The sequence below is a fragment of the Chionomys nivalis genome, chromosome 10 (genome assembly GCF_950005125.1).
Source record: "Chionomys nivalis chromosome 10, mChiNiv1.1, whole genome shotgun sequence".
NCBI classification, from domain to species: Eukaryota; Metazoa; Chordata; class Mammalia; order Rodentia; family Cricetidae; genus Chionomys; species Chionomys nivalis.
Window position 1 is genome coordinate 16144537 of NC_080095.1, and position 22204 is coordinate 16166740.

The 22204-nt window shown below is 44.2% G+C and overlaps 1 protein-coding gene across 1 annotated transcript in view; it reads left to right on the forward strand.

The window, feature by feature from the left end:
* Positions 1–22204, forward strand: part of Cdc42bpb (CDC42 binding protein kinase beta) — a 95734-nt gene that overhangs the window by 19596 nt on the left and 53934 nt on the right. Inside the window, exon 2 of the mRNA XM_057783025.1 lies at positions 15756–15847. Within this exon, the coding sequence (XP_057639008.1) occupies positions 15756–15847 (92 nt within the window). The remainder of the gene's footprint in view (positions 1–15755; positions 15848–22204) is intronic.

Here is a 22204-nt window from a genome sequence, read left to right on the forward strand (position 1 = left end):
GTTCCCCTCAAAGCAGCAGGGCACTGGACCTTACTGTGTCTTCTGGTACCTCTCTCTTGTTGGGGTTCTTGGGAGGGCTCCACTCCCCATCCAGTGAGTGTCCATCAGGGCCTCTTAAAACAAGATTGCAGGGCTGGGAGGACGGCTCTGTGCATAAAGCACTTTAAGTGCAGTGTGAGGACAGTGTGAGTGCTCGGCACCTGTGAAAAGAGGGGTACGGTGACACAGCACCCATAACTCCAGTGCTGTGGGAGGCAGAGAGGTGCATCCCTGAGGTCCTCTGGCCGGCTAGTCTAGACAAGGTGCTGAGCTCCAGTCCAGTGAGAGGCCCATCTCAAACAGTAAGATAGAATGCAATCAAAGATGGCATCTGATGTTGACTTTTGGCCTCTACTCATCTATCTACTAATGAGTGTGCGTACACGCAGTGCCACACACACACGTGTGTGTGTGCACACATAGATTGAGGTACCTTAAACATTGTAAATCACAAGTTTGTGACTTCTGTCTTGCATTCCACTTCTGAAACCCCGTGTTTTTGTTGTTGTTTGACATGTGTTTACTTATTTTGTGTGTCTTACTGGGGGCTGGTTGTGGTGCAGACCATGGGGTGAATATGGAGGTCAGAGGACAGAGTTGGTTCCAAGGACAAAACTCAGGTCATCAGCCAGCGTGGCAGCAAGCAGTGTTACTCACCCAGCCAGCTTGGCAACACCAAAAAGCCATCAGTTGGTATTCAGGGCACGATGTGCCTCTGGGTCCTTTTCAGCATGACTTTGGTTAGCTGGCAGAACCTTCAGGGGAAAGCACCCTGACTTCTAAACTCAGGTGCTCCCAGCAGATGCTGCTGGCCAGGTGAATTGGAGTTGTCTGGGAAGAAGGAACCTCAGTTTAGAACATGCCTCCATCAGATTGGCCTGTAGGCTAGGCCGTGAGGGCATTTTCTTGATTAATGGTTGATGTAGGAGGCCCACTGTAGACAGTGCCAGCTCTGAGCAGGTAGTCTTCTGTTCTGTAAGAAGGCAGGCTGAGTGAGCCACGGGGAGCAGGTCAGGAAACAGCATCCTCCATGGTCTCTGCTTCAGCTCCTGCCCTAAGTTCCTCCTCTCACTTCCCTGAGGGATGGCCTGTAAGCTGTAGATGAACCCCTTTCCTCCTCAGCTTTCTTCTGGTCATGATGTTTGCCACAGCCATAGAAATCAAACTGGGGGTAGCCGGGCGGTGGTGGCGCACGCCTTTAATCCCAGCACTCGGGAGGCAGAGGCAGGTGAATCTCTGTGAGTTCGAGACCAGCCTGGTCTACAAGAGCTAGTTCCAGGACAGGCTCCAAAACCACAGAGAAACCCTGTCTCGAAAAACCAAAAAAAAAAAAAAAAAAAAACAGAAATCAAACTGGGGGTGCCGAGGACCCCACTCTGACAACCTCTGTGCTCAGAGAGCAGAAGTGTCCAGAGCGTTACTAATCCTGACTTGTTTCAGCCTTCTCTGAGGCCCTTTTTTTTAATCTTTTGATTAGAGTTGATGTTTGGTTTTTGTTTTGTTTCTTTTATTCTTGTGTGTCTGTGTCCATGTTTGACTACATGCATGTCTATTCAAGAACGGCACACGTGGACGTTGGAGAACAGCTTGTGGGGGTTGTTTTTCCTCCACTATGTGGTTTGCAGGAATTGAATTTAGGTCATCATGTTTGGACAAGTACCTCTACCTGCTTGCTTGCTTTTGGAGACAGGGTCCCATAGTCTAGTGTGACCAGCTTGGAACCCACTGTGTAGCCCAGACTGACTTTGAACTTAAAGTCTCTTGCCTCAGCTCCTGGGTTTTGAGCACTTATTCTTTACTTCTGATTTTTCTTTCTTTTAAATTTGAAATGTACACAGACAGGATGCTTCTAGGAGCTTGTAGAAGAAATGGCCTAGAAACTGGTTGTCTTGTGGGTGCACCAGCAAGCAGAATGGGGACTTTGTCAATAAGCCCTTGCTGTGTTTCTGTGACTTCAAATCACTCCGTTTTACACTGGGTTATTTTTCATTTCAAGTTTTTTGGGGGGAGAGGCAGTGCTGGGAATGGAACCAGCTTTATGCAACTGGTCAAAGCTCTATACTGAGCTACATCCCAGCCCTAGAATTTTAAATTAAATTTCTATTTAAGCAAGGGTAGCTGGCCTTACTGTAAAGTTGTTCATTCAGCAGAGGTCTTGACTTTGCTGAAGGACTCCTACAAGACAGTACTGCATGTGATTGGGATCACCGCCTTCTTGGAGGGTTCAAGTGGGGCGCACTGTCCTTGAGCAGGAAGCCAAATCACCGTTGGGTGATGCTCAGCAGTGAGGTGATGGGACCTTGTTTCTGTAATGACAAAGCAACTTCAGCCAAGTGGATGTGAGTGTAGAAAAGGAACCTCACAGACACGGCGTACAGGCTGGTGAGGGACCTGAGTTGGTCTGGAAATCAGGTGTGAATGGCTTCATCGAGGGGGCATAGGCGGCTCCTCTCATGACTGTATCCTGCTGGAATGAAGGTTTCCCATCTGGTGTTGACTCAGCGCAGCCTCCCCACCCCAGTGGACTTTCACTGCCCAAGCCTATAGCTGGCTTGGCTTCTGACTCACTGTTAAAACGCTTCTTCTTTACCCTTAAGTCTCATGTTGAATAGTTCATTAAGTTTGTTCGCTAAGAGTGTTGCAGCAGGTCTGCGGCCCATGTCAGCTTGGGCGGGAGGGTTCTCAGGGAACTAGAGTGGGGTACCACTGGGACTTCTTGAAAGAGTCAGTTGAGTTTTCTCCAGCTCATGATTCATGGTGGAGGATTTGTAGTTGCCTGCCTGGGGTATAGGTTGCTGTCACTGTACAAATATCTAGTTATCTATATAAGTGAGTGTGGTTTTTATAATTTAAGCACATTTTTCAGAACTCTTATGGTGAATATTAGTCTTTTGTGCCCTCACTAGGAGCAGGTGCTTTCCGGGAGCTGGCCATGTGCCAGGTGGCCATCCTATGTCTCCTGAAGGGAGCTATGTGTTAGGTGGCTACCCTATGTCTGCCCAAGTGCCAGGTGACCACACTATGTCTCCAGGAGGGCCCTTAGAAGGAGAGGCGTTCTTAGAAGCTGGGAGCCTTCAGGTAGAGTTGACTTATATCTGTGTGTTCCACACACATCAGCGGCCTTCAGGGGTCCCTATTTCCCTGTGATAACATGCTGTTTGTACTGGGTGATCATCAAGGGAGGTCAGTTGCAAACATAATGATGCTGTCACAGCCACAGAGACAGAAGAGTGGAGAGACTAAGTCCAGGCATGTGGGTAGAGCAGCTAGGTGGGAAAAGTGAAATTTAATGCCTGCCTTCTGTTGGCAGTTACCTTGGCCACGGTTCCTTCCTCTGTCCCTTCCCTGCTAGACCCTCTGTTTAGTTGATCTAATCTTACATCCTCTCTTGGTGAACAAGCCAATGTAGGAGGCATCAGCTTCTCATTTCATAGTGATTTGCAGTCACATCCCCTTTGCCTCCCCAGTTCCTCCTGGCAGAGCTTCCTGTTTAAAGGAGCACTGGGCTTCAATTTTTCTTGCAGTTTGGATCTCATATTTATCAGTAGCTTCTCTTTGTATTTGTATGTGGTGTATGACATGGTCTTGTGAGTATGCCCATGTCTGAACTGCAAAGGCCGAAGGAGGATAGCAGGTGTTTTCCTCTATTACTCTTTGCCTTTTGTCTTGAGACTGGGTCTCTTGTTGAACTGGAACTTTGCCTTTTTGGTTGTGTTGACTCTCTGACCATTAAGCTCCTGGGATCCACCTGTCCCTGACTTCTCTGCTTGGGCACACAGAACCATTCCTGCCCAGCAAGCAGTCTTACTTACTGAGCCATCTTCTCTTTCATAGTAGTTAGCTTGATGAATTCATTACCTTTTGGGCAACAAGATAAGTTCAGAGAGGCAATAGAGATCTACAGCTCACTGTAGAACACTTATAAGGGACTCTAGGTTTGACCTCTAGCTCTACAAAAAGAGGAAAAATTGAATGTGGTCTAGAGAAATAGGAAGTCTAGCTGTCCAAGTAGACATGGTGGTATAAGCCTTCCATATAGAGTCAGAGTGACCATCAGTCCTCACAAGTTTGTGGCTGTGCTGGAGAAAAAGCAGTGTTAACCCATGGGAGGTAGACCTAGGCTTCAAGTCCACTTTTGAGTGGGGGAACTCAGTGTATGGGAGTGTCTCAAGGCTCCCAGAGTCTAAGGCTGAGAGTACTGGTCCTGGAGTGAGCCATCATGGGCTCTACTCTAGGTCCCTTCCTGGTCCTTAAAGGTTCCCTGTGGGTATTTACTGACCTGGTAGTATTTGGTGTTAGACATAGATAGGTATTGATAGATTATGCAAGAAAGTTCTGTTGTAGCTTGTTTTTGTCTCTCTTTGTGTAACTCATCCTTCTGCTTCTGCCTCCTGAGTCTTGAGATTACAGGTGTTAGTTCCTGTGTCTGGCTACAATTCTTCCCTTCTTGAAACTTAGAATTGTTGCATGTGGTCTTCCTGCTCCATTTATAATATATATTACTGTGAGAGTCAATATCATTACCAGTTGTGGCTGACTGACCATAGCGTTGTCTTTTTAAAGTGTGTTGTGTGAGTGTTGTATGAGCCAGAAAGATGCTCTTCAGAGGAACAGGATTTCATTTCAGGTACCCACATGGCAGCTCACAACACTCTGTAACTTCAGTTCTAGAGGATCTGACACTGTCTCTCTTGGGGCAAGCAAAACATCCATATAAATAAATAGTTCTTTTTGGGACATAGTCTCTCTGTTTAGCTCTGGCTGTCCTGAAACTCACTCTGTAGACTAGGCTGGCCTTGAACTCACAGAGACTGGTAACTGGGGGTTTCTCTCCCATCTACAAACACTTTGGCCTATTAGCTCAGGCTTATTATTAACTAGCTCTTACAACTTAAATGAACCCATTTCTATTATTCTGTATTTTACCACAAGGCTTGTGGCTTGTTACCTCACATCTTGCTTCCCTAGCCACTGCTGGGATCTCTCTGACTCCACCTTCTTTTCCCCCTTTTCTCTACTTGGCTTTCCTGACTAGCTATATTCTGCCTGGCTTCTGGCCAAATCAGCTTCTTTATTAACCAATGATAATAAGACATTCATAGCATATAGAAGGACTTCCTCCATCATCTCTCCTTTTCTGTCTAATTAAAAAGGAAGGTTTTAACTTTAACGTAGTAAAATTACGTATAACAAAACAGATAATCAAGAATTATAGTTACAATAGAGATCCTTCTGCGTCTGCCTTCCAAGTGCTAGAATTAAAGTTGTTTGCCATCATGCCAGAATTTGTTTTTGAGAGTGTTAATGCAAATACTATTTGAAATGAGTATTTCTAATTAGTAAAAAAAGATTAGTAAAAGTAATCTTTATCTTGTTTTTATATTAATTAATTGATTGATTTGAGAAAGGTCTCACTATGTATCCCAGGGTAAGGTCACACCTGGTCCAGATAGTTCTTTGACTGCTCTGGTTTTGTTTTGTATCTAACATGTCTTAGGAGCGTGACAGTGACCCCCCCCCCCTTTCTTTCTCTCTCTTTTTCCAAGACAGGGTTTCTCTGTGCAACAGCTCTGTTTGTCTTGGAACTAGCTCTTTAGACCAGGCTGTCTGTCCCCGAACTCACAGAGATCCGCCTGCTTCTGCCTCCTGAGTGCTGGGATTAAAGGCATGCGCCACCACCACCCAAGGAAAATATGTTTTAAATAAGGAAATGTTTATTTTATATGTATGTGTGTGTGTATGTTTTGCCTGCCCTTAAGTATATGTACTGCTAGAATACCTGGTGCATGCAGACTACAGAAGAGGGCATCGAACCCCCTGGAGTTGCTGATGGTTATGAGCTACCATGTAGGTCCTGGGAATTGAACTCAGGTCCTCTGCAAGAACAAGTGCTTTCAAATGCTGAGCCATCTTTCCAACCCCAATGTTGTGTACAAGACAGCAGTAGAATGCTATCTTAGTGGGGTTTCTATTGCTGTTAACAGACATCATGACCACAGCAGCTTTTAAAAGGAAAACATTTAATTGGGGCTGACTTAGAATTTCAGAGATTTAATGTCCATTATTGTCACCACGGGAAACACGGCAGCATGCAGGCAGACATGGTGCTGGAGAAGGAGATGAAATTTCTACCTTGATCTGCAGGCACCAGGAGGAGATTGTACCACATGGGGCATAGTTTAAGCATATGAGACCTTAAAGTTCATCCCCACAGCAGCACACTCCCTCCAGCAAGGCCACACATTCAAACACAGGAGTCTGTGGGGCTATTTCCATTCAAACCTCCACAAATACCAAAAGAAAAAACAATCCCTTTGACCTCTTTACACTTGAAAGTTCTGTAGCGTTAACTTTTGTTGTTTTATTTTGTGGTTCTGGGGCTCTGCCTCTCTCATCCCAGCCTGACGTCACTGGACCAGCCTCAGTAAGTCTTGCTCTCCTGCTCATCCATCAGGTTGCTGGGACGAAGCCTCATGCTCTTCCTGAGCAGTGTGCTCTGGGCCCTAACGTTGAGCCACATCCTACTCCTCCGCTCCCCCAGGACTGGGATCCATCTAAGTTGTCCTGGGATTCTCTTGTAGCATTAGTGGCAGTGGTCATCTGGCGAGTGTGGCTGTCCCTATTTTCTAGACTTATCTTCTTAGCAGCAAATGACTATTGGAAAAAGTTTTTTAAAAAGTGTGTAAAGTATCTCTAAAATGGTTTCAAACTTAGAGGTAAGTTCTCGCATGATATTCCCTGACTCTTGAGTAGCATGTATTTGATGTGACCACAGCACAACTGAAGTGTCAGGAACTTAACCTTAATGTGTCACTAGCTGCTCATCTTCTGATGCAGGTGACATCTCGGGTATCCCATTTTTCCCAGCTGAAGAACCAAGTCGCGGGCTTGCTTTGTGTGTTGTTGGGCTTGTGACCACTGTGGTTAGTTTGTTTCACACCGCAGGGCGGTCTGACTTGTATGAGGAGACCTGGCTCCTTTGGTGGAGGATATTGAGAAACTGAAACCTGGTATCAGGGGCTCGTTTTTATTGAACTTTCTGTTTCTGTGCCCCTCAGGAGATAGAACTTGATCTTCTGTCTCTGTGTACACCCACTTATATCAGTGTATAGTGGTATGTTACTGTGTTTTAATAAGTAAAGCTTGCTTGAAGGTCAGTGCAAAGCCACCAGACTATTCAGGCAGACAGGCCAGGCAGTGGTTGTACACGCCTGAGAGGCGTGTAAGACGGGAGGAGATAACTCTCACTCTCAGTCTCACTCTGAGGACTCATGGAGGCAGGATCACGATTCTGGTTTGAGGTAAAGGTAAGAGCCAGTGGCTTGCTGCTTTGCTTTTCTGATCTTTAGGTTGAACCCTAATATCTGTCTCTAGGTTTTTATTATTTGTGCTACATTTGGCACCCAATGTTTGAGGTATGAACTCACAAAAAAGCCACCCGCACAGGCTGGAGCTGCACGTGCGGCCCCAGTCTCGTCTGGCTAGGCTTTCTTTTTTTCCCCCAAGCCTTTGAGCAAGTTTGGGACTTTCCTGTTGTAGTCTCTCTGAAACAGTCTCCAGCTGCCACCTAAACTCCAGAAGCACCTGGCAATGCCACAGGACTCACCAGCTCCAGGCTGGTGCTGCCTTCAGTGCCCCCCACCAAACATGCTTTTTCTGAACAATCTCCTGTGCAGTTTTCAGACAGCGTCTCCGTCTCTCTCTCTTCCCCCACTGTGGGTTGTGGGCTCTCCCCGAACCCCCTTCTTGGGCTGCTGCCAAACTAGGTAACTGTCTTGAAATCCAGTCGGACTTTCTACGCAGCAGCAATCAGTCTCACATCTTCATCAACATCATTGGCAGATTTGGTAAGAAAATTGGAAATTCTTAAAGGGAGGAATTAGTTAAAAGAGAGAGTTTTTCCCACATTAAAAAAATGGGAAAAACCGTTACAATGGAGGGGTTTGGGTCTCTGTAAGATAACACGCTAGACAGATGACGGTGCAGTGACCAGATGAGAGGATCTAACTTAGGTGATCTATGTGATGTCAACTGTGAGTATTCTCAGCATCATGACTTTTGTCTCATCACTAAAAATGTTGGTTAACCTGAGTGCTAAGATACAGGCCTTAGAAAAACCTAATAAAAAAGATCACAGAGATATTCAAGTCCAGACAGAGGAATTTAATGGAGAGCCAATTCCAGCATTGCATTATAAGAATAGAGAGGAACAGCCTAAGGTTTTCATAAACCAACCTTAATATACCCAGTAACCTTACAGGAGTTGCCAAATAGCAGAGGCTTTGTTACAGATAACTAGATTCCTGTGTCAATGTTAGATTTAAGGAGATTCTAGAAAGCAATAATCTCATATGGTATGCATTTATCTTTTGTGAAGCAAATGTTAAACTGGTGGTCAGTTTGTAATAGAATTATTCATAAAGACTGGATAGAATTGGTTAAAGATGTTTTAGAGACTGGTCCACATTACCATGGAGTGTGTGGTTCAGAGAAGAGGCTAATGTTATTGAACAATGGAGTAAAGCTAGAGGTAGGGAAATCTTCCGAGATCAAATTCTTGGAGAAGGAGATTATGCTACTATAAAAAGACAGGCTGTGTGTGATGACCACACCCTGGATTTATGCTGCACAGCAGCTTTGAATGTTTGGGACAGAACTGGAGAATCAGGAAAGAAAATCGAGTCATTTACTAAAATTATACAGTGTGCAAAAGAAGCCTTTATGGATTTCTTACAAAGATTGACTTGAGCAATAAATAGAATGATACCAAATTCAGAAGCTAGACACATAATAGAATCTCTGGCTTTTGAAAATGCCAATTCTGTACGCAAAAGGATAATTAGGCTGTTAAAGGCAAGGCCAGCACCTTGGAGGAATGGATTCGAGACACAATTAGTATTGAATCTCATGACCATGATGGTGAATGGATAGGGGAGGTGATTTCCAGAGGTTTGAGGAAAAATCAAAATGTCAGATATTATAATTATCGCAAACAAGGTCAGCTTAAAAGGGACTGTAGACAGGGTGTTCCTAGAAAAAAATGTTTTTTCTAAGAATAACCCATTCAGAACACCCCTCTGCTGGATTATGAGGAAGGTGTGGCAAAGGCAGGCATTGGACTAATGAGTATAGATCAGTGAGAAGTATTCAAGATAATCTTTGCCATTGGAAAACTCCATGAGGGGCTTCTTATAGGCCCTTATGCCAAATCCGGTTCAGTCCTTTCCTGTTATTATAGAGGCAACTCCTTCCCAGACAATTAACCTAAAGCCTAATATAAGAAACCGTACTGCTCTGGATAATAGAACAGCTACGGAAAAGAGAACAAAAAATTCAGGAGAAACTATAAAGTGAGTATTTTGGCAAACTTCTATAAATGAGCAAAAACCAAAATTAAAAATATGAATAAATGACATCATTGAAGGTCTGGTAAACACAGGTGTGGATGTAATAATTTCATCAGAATCTTGGCATCCAAATTGGCTTCTTCAGGATATAAATGTTCAGTTTTTAGGAATTGTAACTTTATCTCAGGTAAAACAGAATGTGAGATGGGTCAAATGTATAGGGCTAGAAGTACAGAGAGGAAGATTAAAACCATATATGGCTAAAATAGCAATGAAATTGTAGGGACATTTTTTGTTACAGCAATGGAATACTCAGATTAACATTCCCCCAATCTTAGAAACAAAGCATAAATTGACGTATGTTTCTGGAAAATATTAGGAGGTTTTATAAAGAACAGTTAACAGTTGTCTTGCACGACCAACCATTCAGGTTGTACAAGAAAGGGCCGAGCACCTGTTGCTATTTCAAAGGCACCATCAGCCCTCTCTTTAAAATGGTTGACAGACAAACCTTTATGGGATAAGCAATGGGCTTTAGCAATAGAGAAACTACGGGCTTTAGAACAGTTGGCACAGGAATAACTAGATGCTCAGCATATTGAAGAATTAACCAGTCCTTGGAATTATCTTACATTTGTTGTTAAAAAGAAATCTGGAAAATGGAGGATCTAAGAGCTGTCAATAAGGTGATTCAGCCAAGGGGCTCTACAGTCTGGAATTCCTTTGCCTTCTCTATTGCTAAAGGATGGCCTCTTATAGTTACTGCTTTAAAAGATTGTTTCTTCATTAAACCTTTACAAGAAAAAGATACAGAAAAATTTGCCTTCACAGTGCCTACTTATATTTCTCGCCTGCTAAAAGATACCAATTGGAAGGTTCTCTCACAGGGAATGTTAAATAGTTCTACCCCATGCCAATATTTTGTAAGTCAGTCATTGGAAATGATACATAAGCAGTTTCCTGAATCTATAGTTTACCATTACAAGGATGGCATGTTGGTATCTGATTCAAATGTAGATACTTTAGAAAGAATGTTTGAAGAAGTAAAGAAAATTTTTCCTTGTTGGGGATTACAAATTGCTCCTGGAAAAATACAAAGAAGAAATTCTATTAATTATTTAGGTTATAAAATAGGTTTACAAAATATTAGACTACAAAAGGTAAAAATTAGGAGAGATCGAGTGTATACTCTCAATGACTTACAAAGAGTTGTTTTGCATATTGAAACAGTTGAATTTATACCAGATGATACAGAATTGACCTCATTATTTATTCAGGTACAAGATATAATCAGGAATAGCCATCATCCCATGTACATAACCCACATCCTGTCCCATGTGGGTCTGCCAGGTCCTCTAGCACATGCAGAAATCGATCAATTCTTCATTGCAAATGTGCTAAAGACCTCGGAATTTCATTTAAAAAAGACAACATCATGTCAATAGCATTTAGAAAATTCAGTTAACAAAGCATTATGCAATCTATTTCTGAGGCTATTTATTATCCCTTTCTGTTTATTTAACATATCCTTTAGAGTTCATTTTGATCTTTCTGTAACTGCCTGCCCTGTAGGATTGTGTGGTATCTCTGTAATATACTTTATATTATAATAAGCAAAAAACTTTCATTTTCTTAGAGACAAATGCTGGAGCATTGTCTGTCTTTATTTGTACAGGTATACCCATGATTGTTGTTAACTTCTAGCAAACATGTAATTACCAAATCAGTCTTTTCCAAACTCAAAGCAGTTTTCCATTGAAAACCTGAATTAGGCATCAATGATGTGCTGTACGTATTTTAGTTTTCCAAACTCTGCAAAATGGAACACATCCATTCCATCTGCCAGATTTTATTTCTTTGAGTACCCTTTGGGTTACTTCCTACAGGTAGTGGTGTTTGGCTGAATAAAGAACAAGTAGGATGTTTCCTTATAACTTCCTTGGCTTGTTGCCATGTGATGGAAAAGTCTTTTTTTTTAAACCTGTGAGGAGAAACAGGGGACCTGACTTAATGCTGTCCAGGTAACTAGCTGTTTCTGTCATTTCTCACAATTTTTGAAAGTCACTTGCTCACACTTCCTGCTTACTCAGTTAATATTATTTCTTTCTTGGGTCTCTGAGGGAGTTGAAGACTAGATAGTTATAGTTTTCCTTGTTTACCAGATGTGGAAAGCAAGTTATTATAGGAAATAAGTTAGCACAAGCCTTTGGGCTCACCAAGACAGGATAGATAATGGAGTATTTTCTCTGAATTTGTCAGATGCAAATGGACTAAACATTGCTAATGTATTTATTACCTGTATATATTGTATATAGTATTATACTTATTGTATATAGTTTTCTTATATTAGCTATAGCCTTCCTTTTTTATTTTAGACAAAAAAGGGAAATATAGTGGTATATTATTTGTTTCTTAATAAATAAAGCTTGCCTGAAATCAGTGCAAAGCAGCTACACTAGTCAGCCATACAGGCCAGGCAGTGTTTGCACACACCTTTAATCCCAGCAATTATACTAGTTAGCTATAGAGGCTGGGCAGTGGTGGTACACGCCTTTACTCCCAGCACTAGAGAGGAATATAAAACGGGGGGGGGGGAGACAGGTCTCAGGCACAGTCTCATTCTGGGGATTCATGGAGGCAGGATTGCCATTTTGGTCTGAAGTTAGAGGTAAGAGCCAGTGGCTGACTGCTTTGCTTTCCTGATCTTCAGGTTGAACCCAATATCTGTCTCTGGATTTTATTATTTGTGCCAAATATATGCTCATTTCTGTCTGTCTGTCTGTCTTCTCCCTCAGTATATGTGTTTGAGACAGGATCTCACTGTTCTCTCTGTATGATGGAAATGGGGAGTTGATACTGACCCTATTGGATTCCCCAATATACTCCTGCTTCCTTCCCGTCCTTCCATCAACTTTGTCTAGGACTGTGTACTTACATGGTCACTGCTACATCTGTGCCAGGTCGCCCCTCCATCCTCAGCCTGTTCCTAAGCACAGAAGTCTTTCCTGCTCTATCAGCCACAGAATGTGAGCTCTGACTCCTTTATTCTTTGACCTAAAGAAAGTGCTAGACAAACCCTCAAGGATTTTTTTCCATGATTCCATTTTGTGTCTCGCTTCATTTAGATTGATTTCCTTTACCTTGCCAAATTCTCCCTTAGGTTTGTTTCTATACTTGTCATTTATCAGACTGACCTGATAACTCCATGTCAGCCTTTTGAGGGACTCCTGGACACGACTGTTCAAATGCACAAGCAACAAAAAACGTCAACGAGCAGAAGGAAGGCTTGGCAGAGATGATGAAGTAGCCTTAGGGCAGTGGATGCAGGGGAACCTACAAAGAGGGACATGGAGGTGGTAGCCTGTAGCACAAACTCTAATTGTTCTTAATAAAAACCTGAAGGCAGATATTAGGGGGTGTAAGCTGAGAGAGAGATCAGAGAAGCAGAGCAGCTTGGGCATGGGCTCCAATGGATATAACAGCTAAGTCCTGGAAAGAAGAAATTTATTCCCAGAGTGACTAGTGAATTCTAAGATGATGCCCATGTTGGGTCGTCATCACACGTCCTTATGACCCGCGTCTGTGGGGAAGGCTGGAGGTTTTCTCTGGGACCCCCACAGTGGAGGTGTTTTTTTCTTGCCTGATAAGGAGAATTGAGCAGAAATAGGCAAATCATTTTCAGAATACTTAAAACACATGTGGGTGGTTAAAACAAGCATTAAAATTTGCATTTCACACCTGCTAAGACATGAACATTAGGTGGCATAAAGGATTAAATGTTTTTGAAAAAAGCCATTTAACAGAAAATAGGATTAAATATGATCTTCAAAGGGTTAATTCATTTTCTAAACCTTAATAAAATGATAGGAGAAAAAGAACCAATTAAAATTTATTAAGATAGCTTTCTACCCTGTCTCAAAACCAAAAAAATTAATATAAAAGATAATTTTCCTTAAACTAATTTCTGTAAACTAAAAAATAGTATAATTCCTAAAAAAAAAAAAAAAGGCCACAGCATAGAAGAATTTCATTTGTAGCTGTTATGTCTCAGCAGAACAAGAGTAAAGCAGTTTCTCCAGCAGGAAGAGCAGTGTGTGGTGTGCACAGAGCACAAGTGACCCAGAACACAGCTCCTAAGAGGCTGCAGCTCTCCAGGCGGCATCTGAGCGCTGTGGTGTTGAGAGTGTGGTCTGGGTTAGACTTGCTTGGGACGGCATCTTAGGAGCTGTAAAACATTTTTCTATTCCTTGGGGAGTCCAGGAATTTCATCCTCAAAATTAATTGGAATAATAAAAAGTATGTGTGCAAATCATCATTGTAAATTTATTCACTCTATGAAAATAATATTTATTAAAATTAGCATATCAGACTCAATTCATAAATCCATTAAAGTGATTGTTGACTGATATAAACATGAAAGTCACAAGTAAAATAAAACTGGAACAGAAGCTTGTGAGCAATTGACTATGTCCAGGAACAAGAACTGAAATGGCAATGTGGGCACATGACACTTTTGTAGATGGACTCTTCTTTATTTTTCCAAGTGCTTCCGTGCGCTTGCACTGTTTGAGTGAAGGCGCTCAAGCTTGTGCACCTGCTGCTGTGGCTCCAGAAAGCCCCGCTGCTGTGTGCATTTGTGCTCTCGGAAGCCACACTTCCCTTCTGGCTTGTCCAGAAGTCAGGGCCCGTTTCTCCTCACAGGAGGTTCCCCTAAAAGATTCCGAGAGGTGGGGTCCAGTAGCTGTCTAAAAGACTTGTTTCCTTCGGGGGGTTTTAAGAATGGTTATTTTGGTGATATTTGAAAGAAACAAGCATGAACTGTAGATGACCCTTAGGTTCTCACTTGAGGGTTTTCCTGTTAGGCTTGTGCGCTGTTTTCTGAGCTCTGCGTGGCTGGCATTTGTGGTGAAGGGCCAGAGTCCTCTGCCCAGCTCTGAAGAGAGCCAAGAGTATTGTATGGCTTCCAGTATTGCTGGGAACAACAAACAATAGTGTCCGAACCTTAATAGTACTGAGCAACTGTGTAAGGAGAAGTATAGAGAAGTGGGGTTAACAGTATGGATTCAATGTAAAGTCTTTAAAATATCACATCGTACATTTTGGCAGAGCTCGTTTTAGATATTAATGTAAATGCAGTGGTGAGAAGTAATGCATTTGCTCAGTTTTCCAACTACCTAACATTCTAGAAACCTTAGAGTAGCCAGGCGGTGATGGCAAACACCTTTAATCCCAGCCTTTTGCAGGCAGAGGCAGGTTTGAGCTCTATGAGTTTGAGGACAGCCTTGTCTACAAATCGAGTTCTAAGATAGAGCTACACAGAGAAACCCTATCTCAAACAATCAAAGAAGAAGAAAGAAAATCCTCTGGTAATTAGGACAAATAGAGATGTGAGAAAGAGGCGGTATATTATAGCAATCGGCGTCTTTGGCAGGTAGGCCAGGCTGTGGGCAGGAGTGAGAGTGGTCAAGGGCAGCCTTATTCCTGGCACTTGCTCTCTCCTGGGGGAAAATGAGTACACTCTGTGAATTTCCTGGATACACTGTCATCCTGGTGGAGATGGGGGGTGGTGCTGAAAGTGTTAGAGCTTTGCTTGTCACAGTTGTGAAGGCTAAAAAGGCCAAAGTCAAGGGATGGTCTGTCCGGCTCCTAGTGACTACCAGCGTTCTGTGATATTTTGGGGCTGTCCTCCTCCATCCTCTCTGTATTTTCTTGTGGCTTTTTCTCCACCCTGCCTCTGTCCAAATTTTCTTCCTATAAGAACACCAATCTTGTTGACCTCAGGTTAACTTGGTTATGAAGACTCAGTTTCCAAATAAAGTCATACTTTGGGGAACACTTCATCACAATACCACACCTTCCAAAACCCCAGCTATTTACTCGTCTATAAAACATAGCAGTAATAGAGTTACTCTCAAAGAGTTGGTGTGACGAATACATAGTAACATGAAATGTCTGACTGTCAGATGTTACCAGAGAGCTGGGCTTACCAAGGACCTGTTGCAGCTCCCTGAGATTGTTCAAGGCACCTTTGAGTCTCCTGTTCCCCTAACTGTCCCATAGTTCCTGCATCACAGGTGGGGACCACAAAAGCGTCCCACCCAGCTGTCCCTTATGATGATTGTGGACATGCCAGTTGCTCTCTCAGCGGGCCAACCTTGGATCTGACCAGGAAATTTACAGTGTTTTGTTTTGTTTTGACCAGGGGATTTTCACAGCCATAATATTTGCTACAGTAGAAACTAAATCGTACCTGTTGACAAGCATCTACATGGAGAGAAACCTATAATACGGCGTGGTACCTCTATCATTTAGGTTTTGATAGAGTGTTAGTGTGCTGGACTAAATTGCTATTTTTCTTTCTGCCTTTAGCTAAACCGTTCACACAGCTTGTGAAGGACATGCAGCTTCATCGGGAAGATTTTGAGATCATCAAAGTGATCGGAAGAGGGGCTTTTGGTGAGGTAAGAGACTCCTTCTGCATGGCCCAGGCTCTGCTGGCTCCATACTTCTTGGGCACCTGTCTGCCAGCATCATCTGCAGAGCTCTGGGTGGTAAACTCTGATAAACAGAAGTAAGAAAACAAACTTTATTATTGGTGAATTACCCTCCATATTTTGGGGCCTCAAAAACTAGCTTCTTGGAGATACTGTAAATAAGTTTTCAATTTGTTGATTGAATTTTTTGTGTGGGGGGAGAGTTCTTCCTCTCTCCTTTTTTGTTTCCTTGCTTTTTGTGTGCGGTTGGGGAATGGGGGTATCAAGATCTCATATAGCCCAGGCTGGCCTTGAACTCACTATGTAACTGAACTTTTGATCCTTCTGTTTTTGCCTCCCAAATGCTGGGATTCCTGGCTCTTGACATTTTCCAAAAACTGCAAGAGGGATTAAGTGAGGTTTACTCTGTGGCATCAGCACCAGTGCTGTCCTGCCCTGTCTGTCCAGGGCAACTTTTTCTGCTCCTCTAGGGCCATGCAGTCCACGCACTGTACTGAGGTTTTGCTCTGGAAGTACGTTAATCACTTGAGGAAGAGTCAAACAATAGAAAGGCTGTGCATCCCACCGTGTGGCTTTGTGCTCTGCCTGACAAGAGAACCCACGGGCATTACCCACTGGGTACTAGTGTAAAGTACTGCCAAGAAAGTCATGTAGTGCAAGGGATGCATTTTCTCATTTAAAAACAAGCCAAACAATGAAGGAAAGTAATTTAGAGAGTAGCTGCTTCTCTCTGGGGTCCCATCTGACTACAGAATCTAAACCAGCTCAGGGTTTGGGGTATATCTCTTCTGCGGAAGTCACTTTGTGACACCCCCACTTTATTGCAGGACTGTGATGGACTCTGTGAATATTGTTCTTGCACCCTATTCTCCTCCCTCTGCGTTCCCATATCTCCTTTCCAGGCCCATTTCTCTTGGCCCTTTACCCATTGGGGAGAGAACCAGCCAGTCCCCAGTGACTTTTCAACAACTCCAGGTAGATCTTAGTCCTGCCCTGGATTATTACATACAAACCACACGGATCTAAGAACACGATTGTGTCCGACAGAAACAGAGGCCTGTTGCTCTGTAGCCAGAGTATCTCCATCCTGAAAGTCCCCTCCTGTCTCTAACAGTACCTCACCTACACCCAGACAGTGATTCTTCCATTTCACAAGGAGGGAACTTTTTATTTGAAGGAGCCACAGGTAAAACCTGAGTTCCACATGAAGCCAGAACTCTTTAAGTGGTCAGTAGCTTACTTGATGGTGTGAGTGTGGGTTTGTTGTAGAGTGAGAAGCAGAGAAAGTCTGGCAGAGTCAGCCAGTTTCCACCCAGTTCACCGTTTGCCTGCAGTGGTGAGGAACGCACCAGGGCCGGCCACAGTGCAGCCATGGCATCCCTGCCCATGGGAGGAAACATCAGGTGGGAACAGGACTAATAGGTGAAATGAAAGAAGGAAAATTCCTTTGCCAGAATGGTTATAATGTGTGTCCTTGGAGGTGGGGGCGTGTTGGGAACTTTGTTGCAAAACTCAGGGTTTTAATGAGTTTCAGAGATGGCACTTACCAGCACAGGCTCCTCCAGGTTAAGAGAACCAAGTCTCCTTCCAGGCTGTTCCCTGCCCTCCTGTGTCTTCTCCCCTTTCTCTCTTTCTCTTTATGATACTGGGCTCAACCCAGGGCCTCTTGAAGGCCTTGAACCTTTTTCTTCTGTTTTATTTTTGGTGTTTGGGACAGGGTGTCACTATGAAGCCCTTGCTGTCTTGGAACTCTATGTAGACCAGGCTGGCCTCGAACTCACAGAGATCCACTTGCCTCTGTCTGCATGCGGTATTTGACATATACCACTATGTCTGGTTTTTTGTTTCAAAATTTTATTACTTTGGTTTTGTGTGTGTGAGTAAGGCTATACAAATTTATGTGCATGCAGGTACCCATGGGGCCAAAGAGTGTCAGATCTCCTCAAACTGGAGTTAGACTTTGGGCTACCTGGTATGGGTGCTGGGAACTGAACCTGGATCCTCTGCAAGAGCAGTTCTTAACTGCTAAGCCCTCTTTTCAGCCCCTTGGCCTTGCAGCTTTTACCACCCCCACTCCTCATAAGGTGTAGTAGCTCATGCCTATAGTGAAGCAGTTGGGAGACTAAGACAGGAGGATTCCCATGAGTTTGAGTCCAGCCTATCTCAAAAAACAATAAATACAATTTTAAATAAAAAAAAACAAACAAACAAAATCCTCTTTGTGTGCTCTTGGTTGTCCTTTGGTGGCCATGACTGTCCTCCCAGGTCCCTGTGGCCTGGACTTGGCACCCAGCTCTCCTTGCTTTGTAACCCAGTCAATCTGCTCATTTTCCTGTGGTCATACACTCTTAGGTTTCCCCTGCCATAAACTAAACCTTTGGCCTCTGGCTGAGGTTCCTGCAGCCAGAAGTGTGCTGTACCTGTCTCTGAAAGCACTGAGCAAGTCACAGAAGGTGTGGACAGTTGCCAGCCACTGTTGGGAGAAATGTTCCTCCCATCTGATCGGTTTGAGTTGTGTGTTTATGAACATGTAATGTGTGTGTTAGTGGCACAGGGGGTGTCCTTACTGAGTCTTCGGTGTGTTCTCGTCAACTCGGAGTTCTTGACCTGTCCCTGTCGCTTGTGATCACAGCCCTCGGCTCCTCTCTTCAGCTCCTCATAAAGTACATTCTGATTCGAGGTTTTCATCTGCTACCAGTCTGCTCTGCAGCACCGCCCGAGACCCTGTCCTCAGGCAAGATCTGGCACCCAGGTGTCCTAGTCAGGGTCACTGTTACTATGATGAAACACCATGAGCAAAGCAAACTGGGGAGGAAAAGTTTGTTTGTCTTACACTTCTGCATCATAGTCCATCATTGACTAGTCAGGACAGGAACTCAAACAGGGCAGGAACCTGGAAACAGGAGCTGAGCTGTGGAGGGATGATGCTTACTGGCTTGCTCACTTGACTTGCTCAGCTTGCCCTCACAGAACCCAGGACCACCACAATAGGCTGAGCCTTCCCATATCAATCACTAATTAAGAAACTGCCCCACAGGTTTGTTTACAGCCAGAGCATATGGAGGCATTTTTTTTTTTTGTTTTCTTTTTTCTTATTTTAAAGCAGTCTTTACTCATTTTCCATGCCGATCCGAGTTCCTCCTCCTGTTCCCTCACCTTCCCCCCACTCCATCCCCCACCCACTCCTCAGAGAGGGTAAGGCTTCCCTTGGGGAATCAACAAAGTCTGACCCATCACTTTGAGGTGGAGGCATTTTCTTAGTTGAGGTTCCCTCCTCTCAGATGACTTGTGTCAAGCTGATGTAAAACTGTCCAGCACACTGGACGATACTGGTGTTTGGGGTGCAGGTGGCTCTGTGGGTAACTACGATAGTGGGGTCAGGGCATGCTTCCCTGCTGGCCCACTCATCTCAGGAGCAGCCTTGAATAGGGGACCCCTGACAGGAACACAAGCCCCTACCCAGAAGCAGGCTTGGGAGGTGTGTCTGAGGGACTGTGGAGCCAACGGCTGACTTGGCCCTGGGCAGCCCTTGGATCTCATAGAAACCTCCCGCTGGTGTGGCACCTGTTGTCCAGGAAAGATGAGAGTTGAAGTTCTGAGCTGGAGCTGAGGTAGGGCTTGACGTGACTCCTGAGTCCAGCCACTCTACCTTGCTGTTGTCACGTTAAAATCAGATGAGCCTGACGGGCCTTGGTGGCGCACGCCTTTAATCCCAGCACTCGGGAGGCAGAGGCAGGCGGATCTCTGTGAGTTCGAGGCCAGCCTGGTCTACAAGAGCTAGTTCCAGGACAGGCTCCAAAGCTACAGAGAAGTCCTGTCTCAGCTCCACCCCCAATAAATAAATAAAATAAAAAATAAATCAGATGAAAAAAACTTTAGTAACCATTTCACCCTAACTATACTGCAAGCCCAGCCCTGGGTGGGGGTCCTTTTGTTAAAGGTCACTTTGTGCGTGCATCTGCTGCCCCACCCAGGTGTGTGTGTGTGTGTGTGTGTGTGTGTGTGTATGTGTGTGTGTGGTGTTGAAGAGAGAATTCAGGGCCTCGAAGTATGAGTCAAGTGCCTAGGCCCAGTGACTGTTTTCTCAAAGGGACTGTGTTTTGCACTCACATACAGACAGTACATACAGTTAATTTAAAACGGGTTCCGCTTTGTTTTGTTGTGGACCAGCATGAAATATTAACTTTATTCTCATGTTCCAAGGTCAATTTTTAATATTTCATGAAATTCCTTTGCTGAACTGTCTAATTTCAGACATTGTTTTAGAATGATAACTGTATTTCTGTGTGTGGGGTGGCAGTAATTACACCCCCCGGGAGTCCTGGTGTAGGCCAAAGGTTGACATCGCTTGTCTGTGTGCCTTGTATTGTCGGGAGTGCTGGGGTCACAGGTGTGCAGTGTAGCCTGGCATTCAGCTTTGCACTGGGCCCTGAGGATTGAGCCGGATCCTTAGCCCCCAGAAGGGTTGTTTTTATTTGTTTGCTTGGTTGGTTTTTTGTTTTTATTTTTGTTTTGTTTTGTTTTGTTTTTTTGGATTTTTTTTTTTTTTTTTTTTTCCCCTGAGACAGGGTTTCCCTGTGTAGACCCAGTCATCTTGGAATTCACTTTATAGACAGACTGGGCTTGAACTCACAGAGATCCGCCTGCCTCTTCTCCTGATTGCTGGGATTAAAGGTGTGCGCCAGCACCATCCAGCATGGAGGATTGTTTTTCTTTGAAACAGTTGGATTGAAGTTTGAGCTGGAAAATTTCTGGTAGGCCAAGTGAGAATTTTATGCCTTGTTTACTTTGTAAGTTAACCTTAGCTAGCAGTCAAGGGTCTGTTTCACATACCTTTTACTTGAATATTTTACTTCTACATATTCCTAATAGGGGTTTTCTGTGACTAACATGCTCTCCCATACATCTTATTGACTATTTTGTGTGTTCCCCAGCAGTAGTTTGCGTGGGACTTGCATCTTGCGAGGATTGGGGTCCGGCAAGAGTTCCAGTGCTGGGGGTCTGTTCTCAGAGTCCCCATTTCTTGTGCGTCATCTGCAGAGTGTCAGCGCTTTTCTAAGCCAGCTCTGCCGCCCTCTGCAGCAGGACAGTTTCCATAGCGAAGCCAGGGTCACTTTAACTAACAGTGCCTTATAGCCAGCCCGTTCTGGCTCTCCAGAGGGAAGAGCCTCTCCGGTGCAGCCTGTACCTGTGCACCTGGAGCTGCTGATTCCACGGAAACTCACTACACGCACTGATTTCTGTTTGCTCAGGTTGCAGCAAGCTGGGCTGTTGGTTTCTAAGCCATAGATAAAGAGCAGGGGAAAGGCCGGCGTGAAGAAGCAGCAGTGCTCTGACACGATAGGGAGCACTACAGTGCAGGCACACGTCCTCGACCCAGACGGCCTGTCTGGACTGGGGAGAGCCATTGTCACCCAGTGAAACGTTGAGTTGGCTGTCACAGTAATGTAGGCTTTAAAAGCTTGTGCCTGAGAGTGAGATCCCACCACTTCTTGGGCTGTCATTTAGACCCTTCTGTAGGTGGAGACTGCTTGTTCATTTCCTGACTGCTCAGACCTCAAATAATCACACAACAACTGCATTAATTACAATACTCTTCGACCAATGACTCGGGCATTTTTTTCTAGCTAGCTCTTACATCTTGAATTAACCCATTTCTATTAATCTGTGTATCGCCCTGAGGCTGTGGTTTACCAGTGCCACTTGTTACTCCTCTGGCACTTACGTGGCATCTCCTTGACTCAGCCTACTCTCTCCCTCTATCTCTGTTCAGATTTCCCTCCTGGCTTTGCTCTGCTAAGCCATTGGCCGAAACAGCTTTATTCATTAACAGTGGTAATAAAACATATTCGGAGCATACAGAAGGGAATCCCGTATCACACTCCCACCCTCAAAGTCCACATCTGTGAACAGTGCTCTCCAGCATCCTTACCATTGAGGATTGTGAGAGCTGAGCAAGGGTCCATACTGCTCAGCATTGACCCCAGCACATGGCACATGCTTGGGACAGGTTAACTCTCATGGTTAATCTCTCTTGGGGATCGGGAGGTATGCGCTGTTTAGGAAATTGGGAAAGTAGCTGGTGCCATCTCTTAAGATCCATTGTCCCGTAACTGTTATGTTCAGAGATACTTGGCCTTCTTGCCATAGCTCACAGCGTCTTGAAGGACACGTGATGCCTACTGTAGAATGTGCAAAGCAGGAGCACATCTTGATGCTGCTAGTCATGATGGAGTTCATTCAGGATGTGGCAGAGACTGGAAGAGGTGCTCTTACAGGCAGGCCTGAAGGAGCTCTTAGACTCTTGCAGTTATGCATTATGCT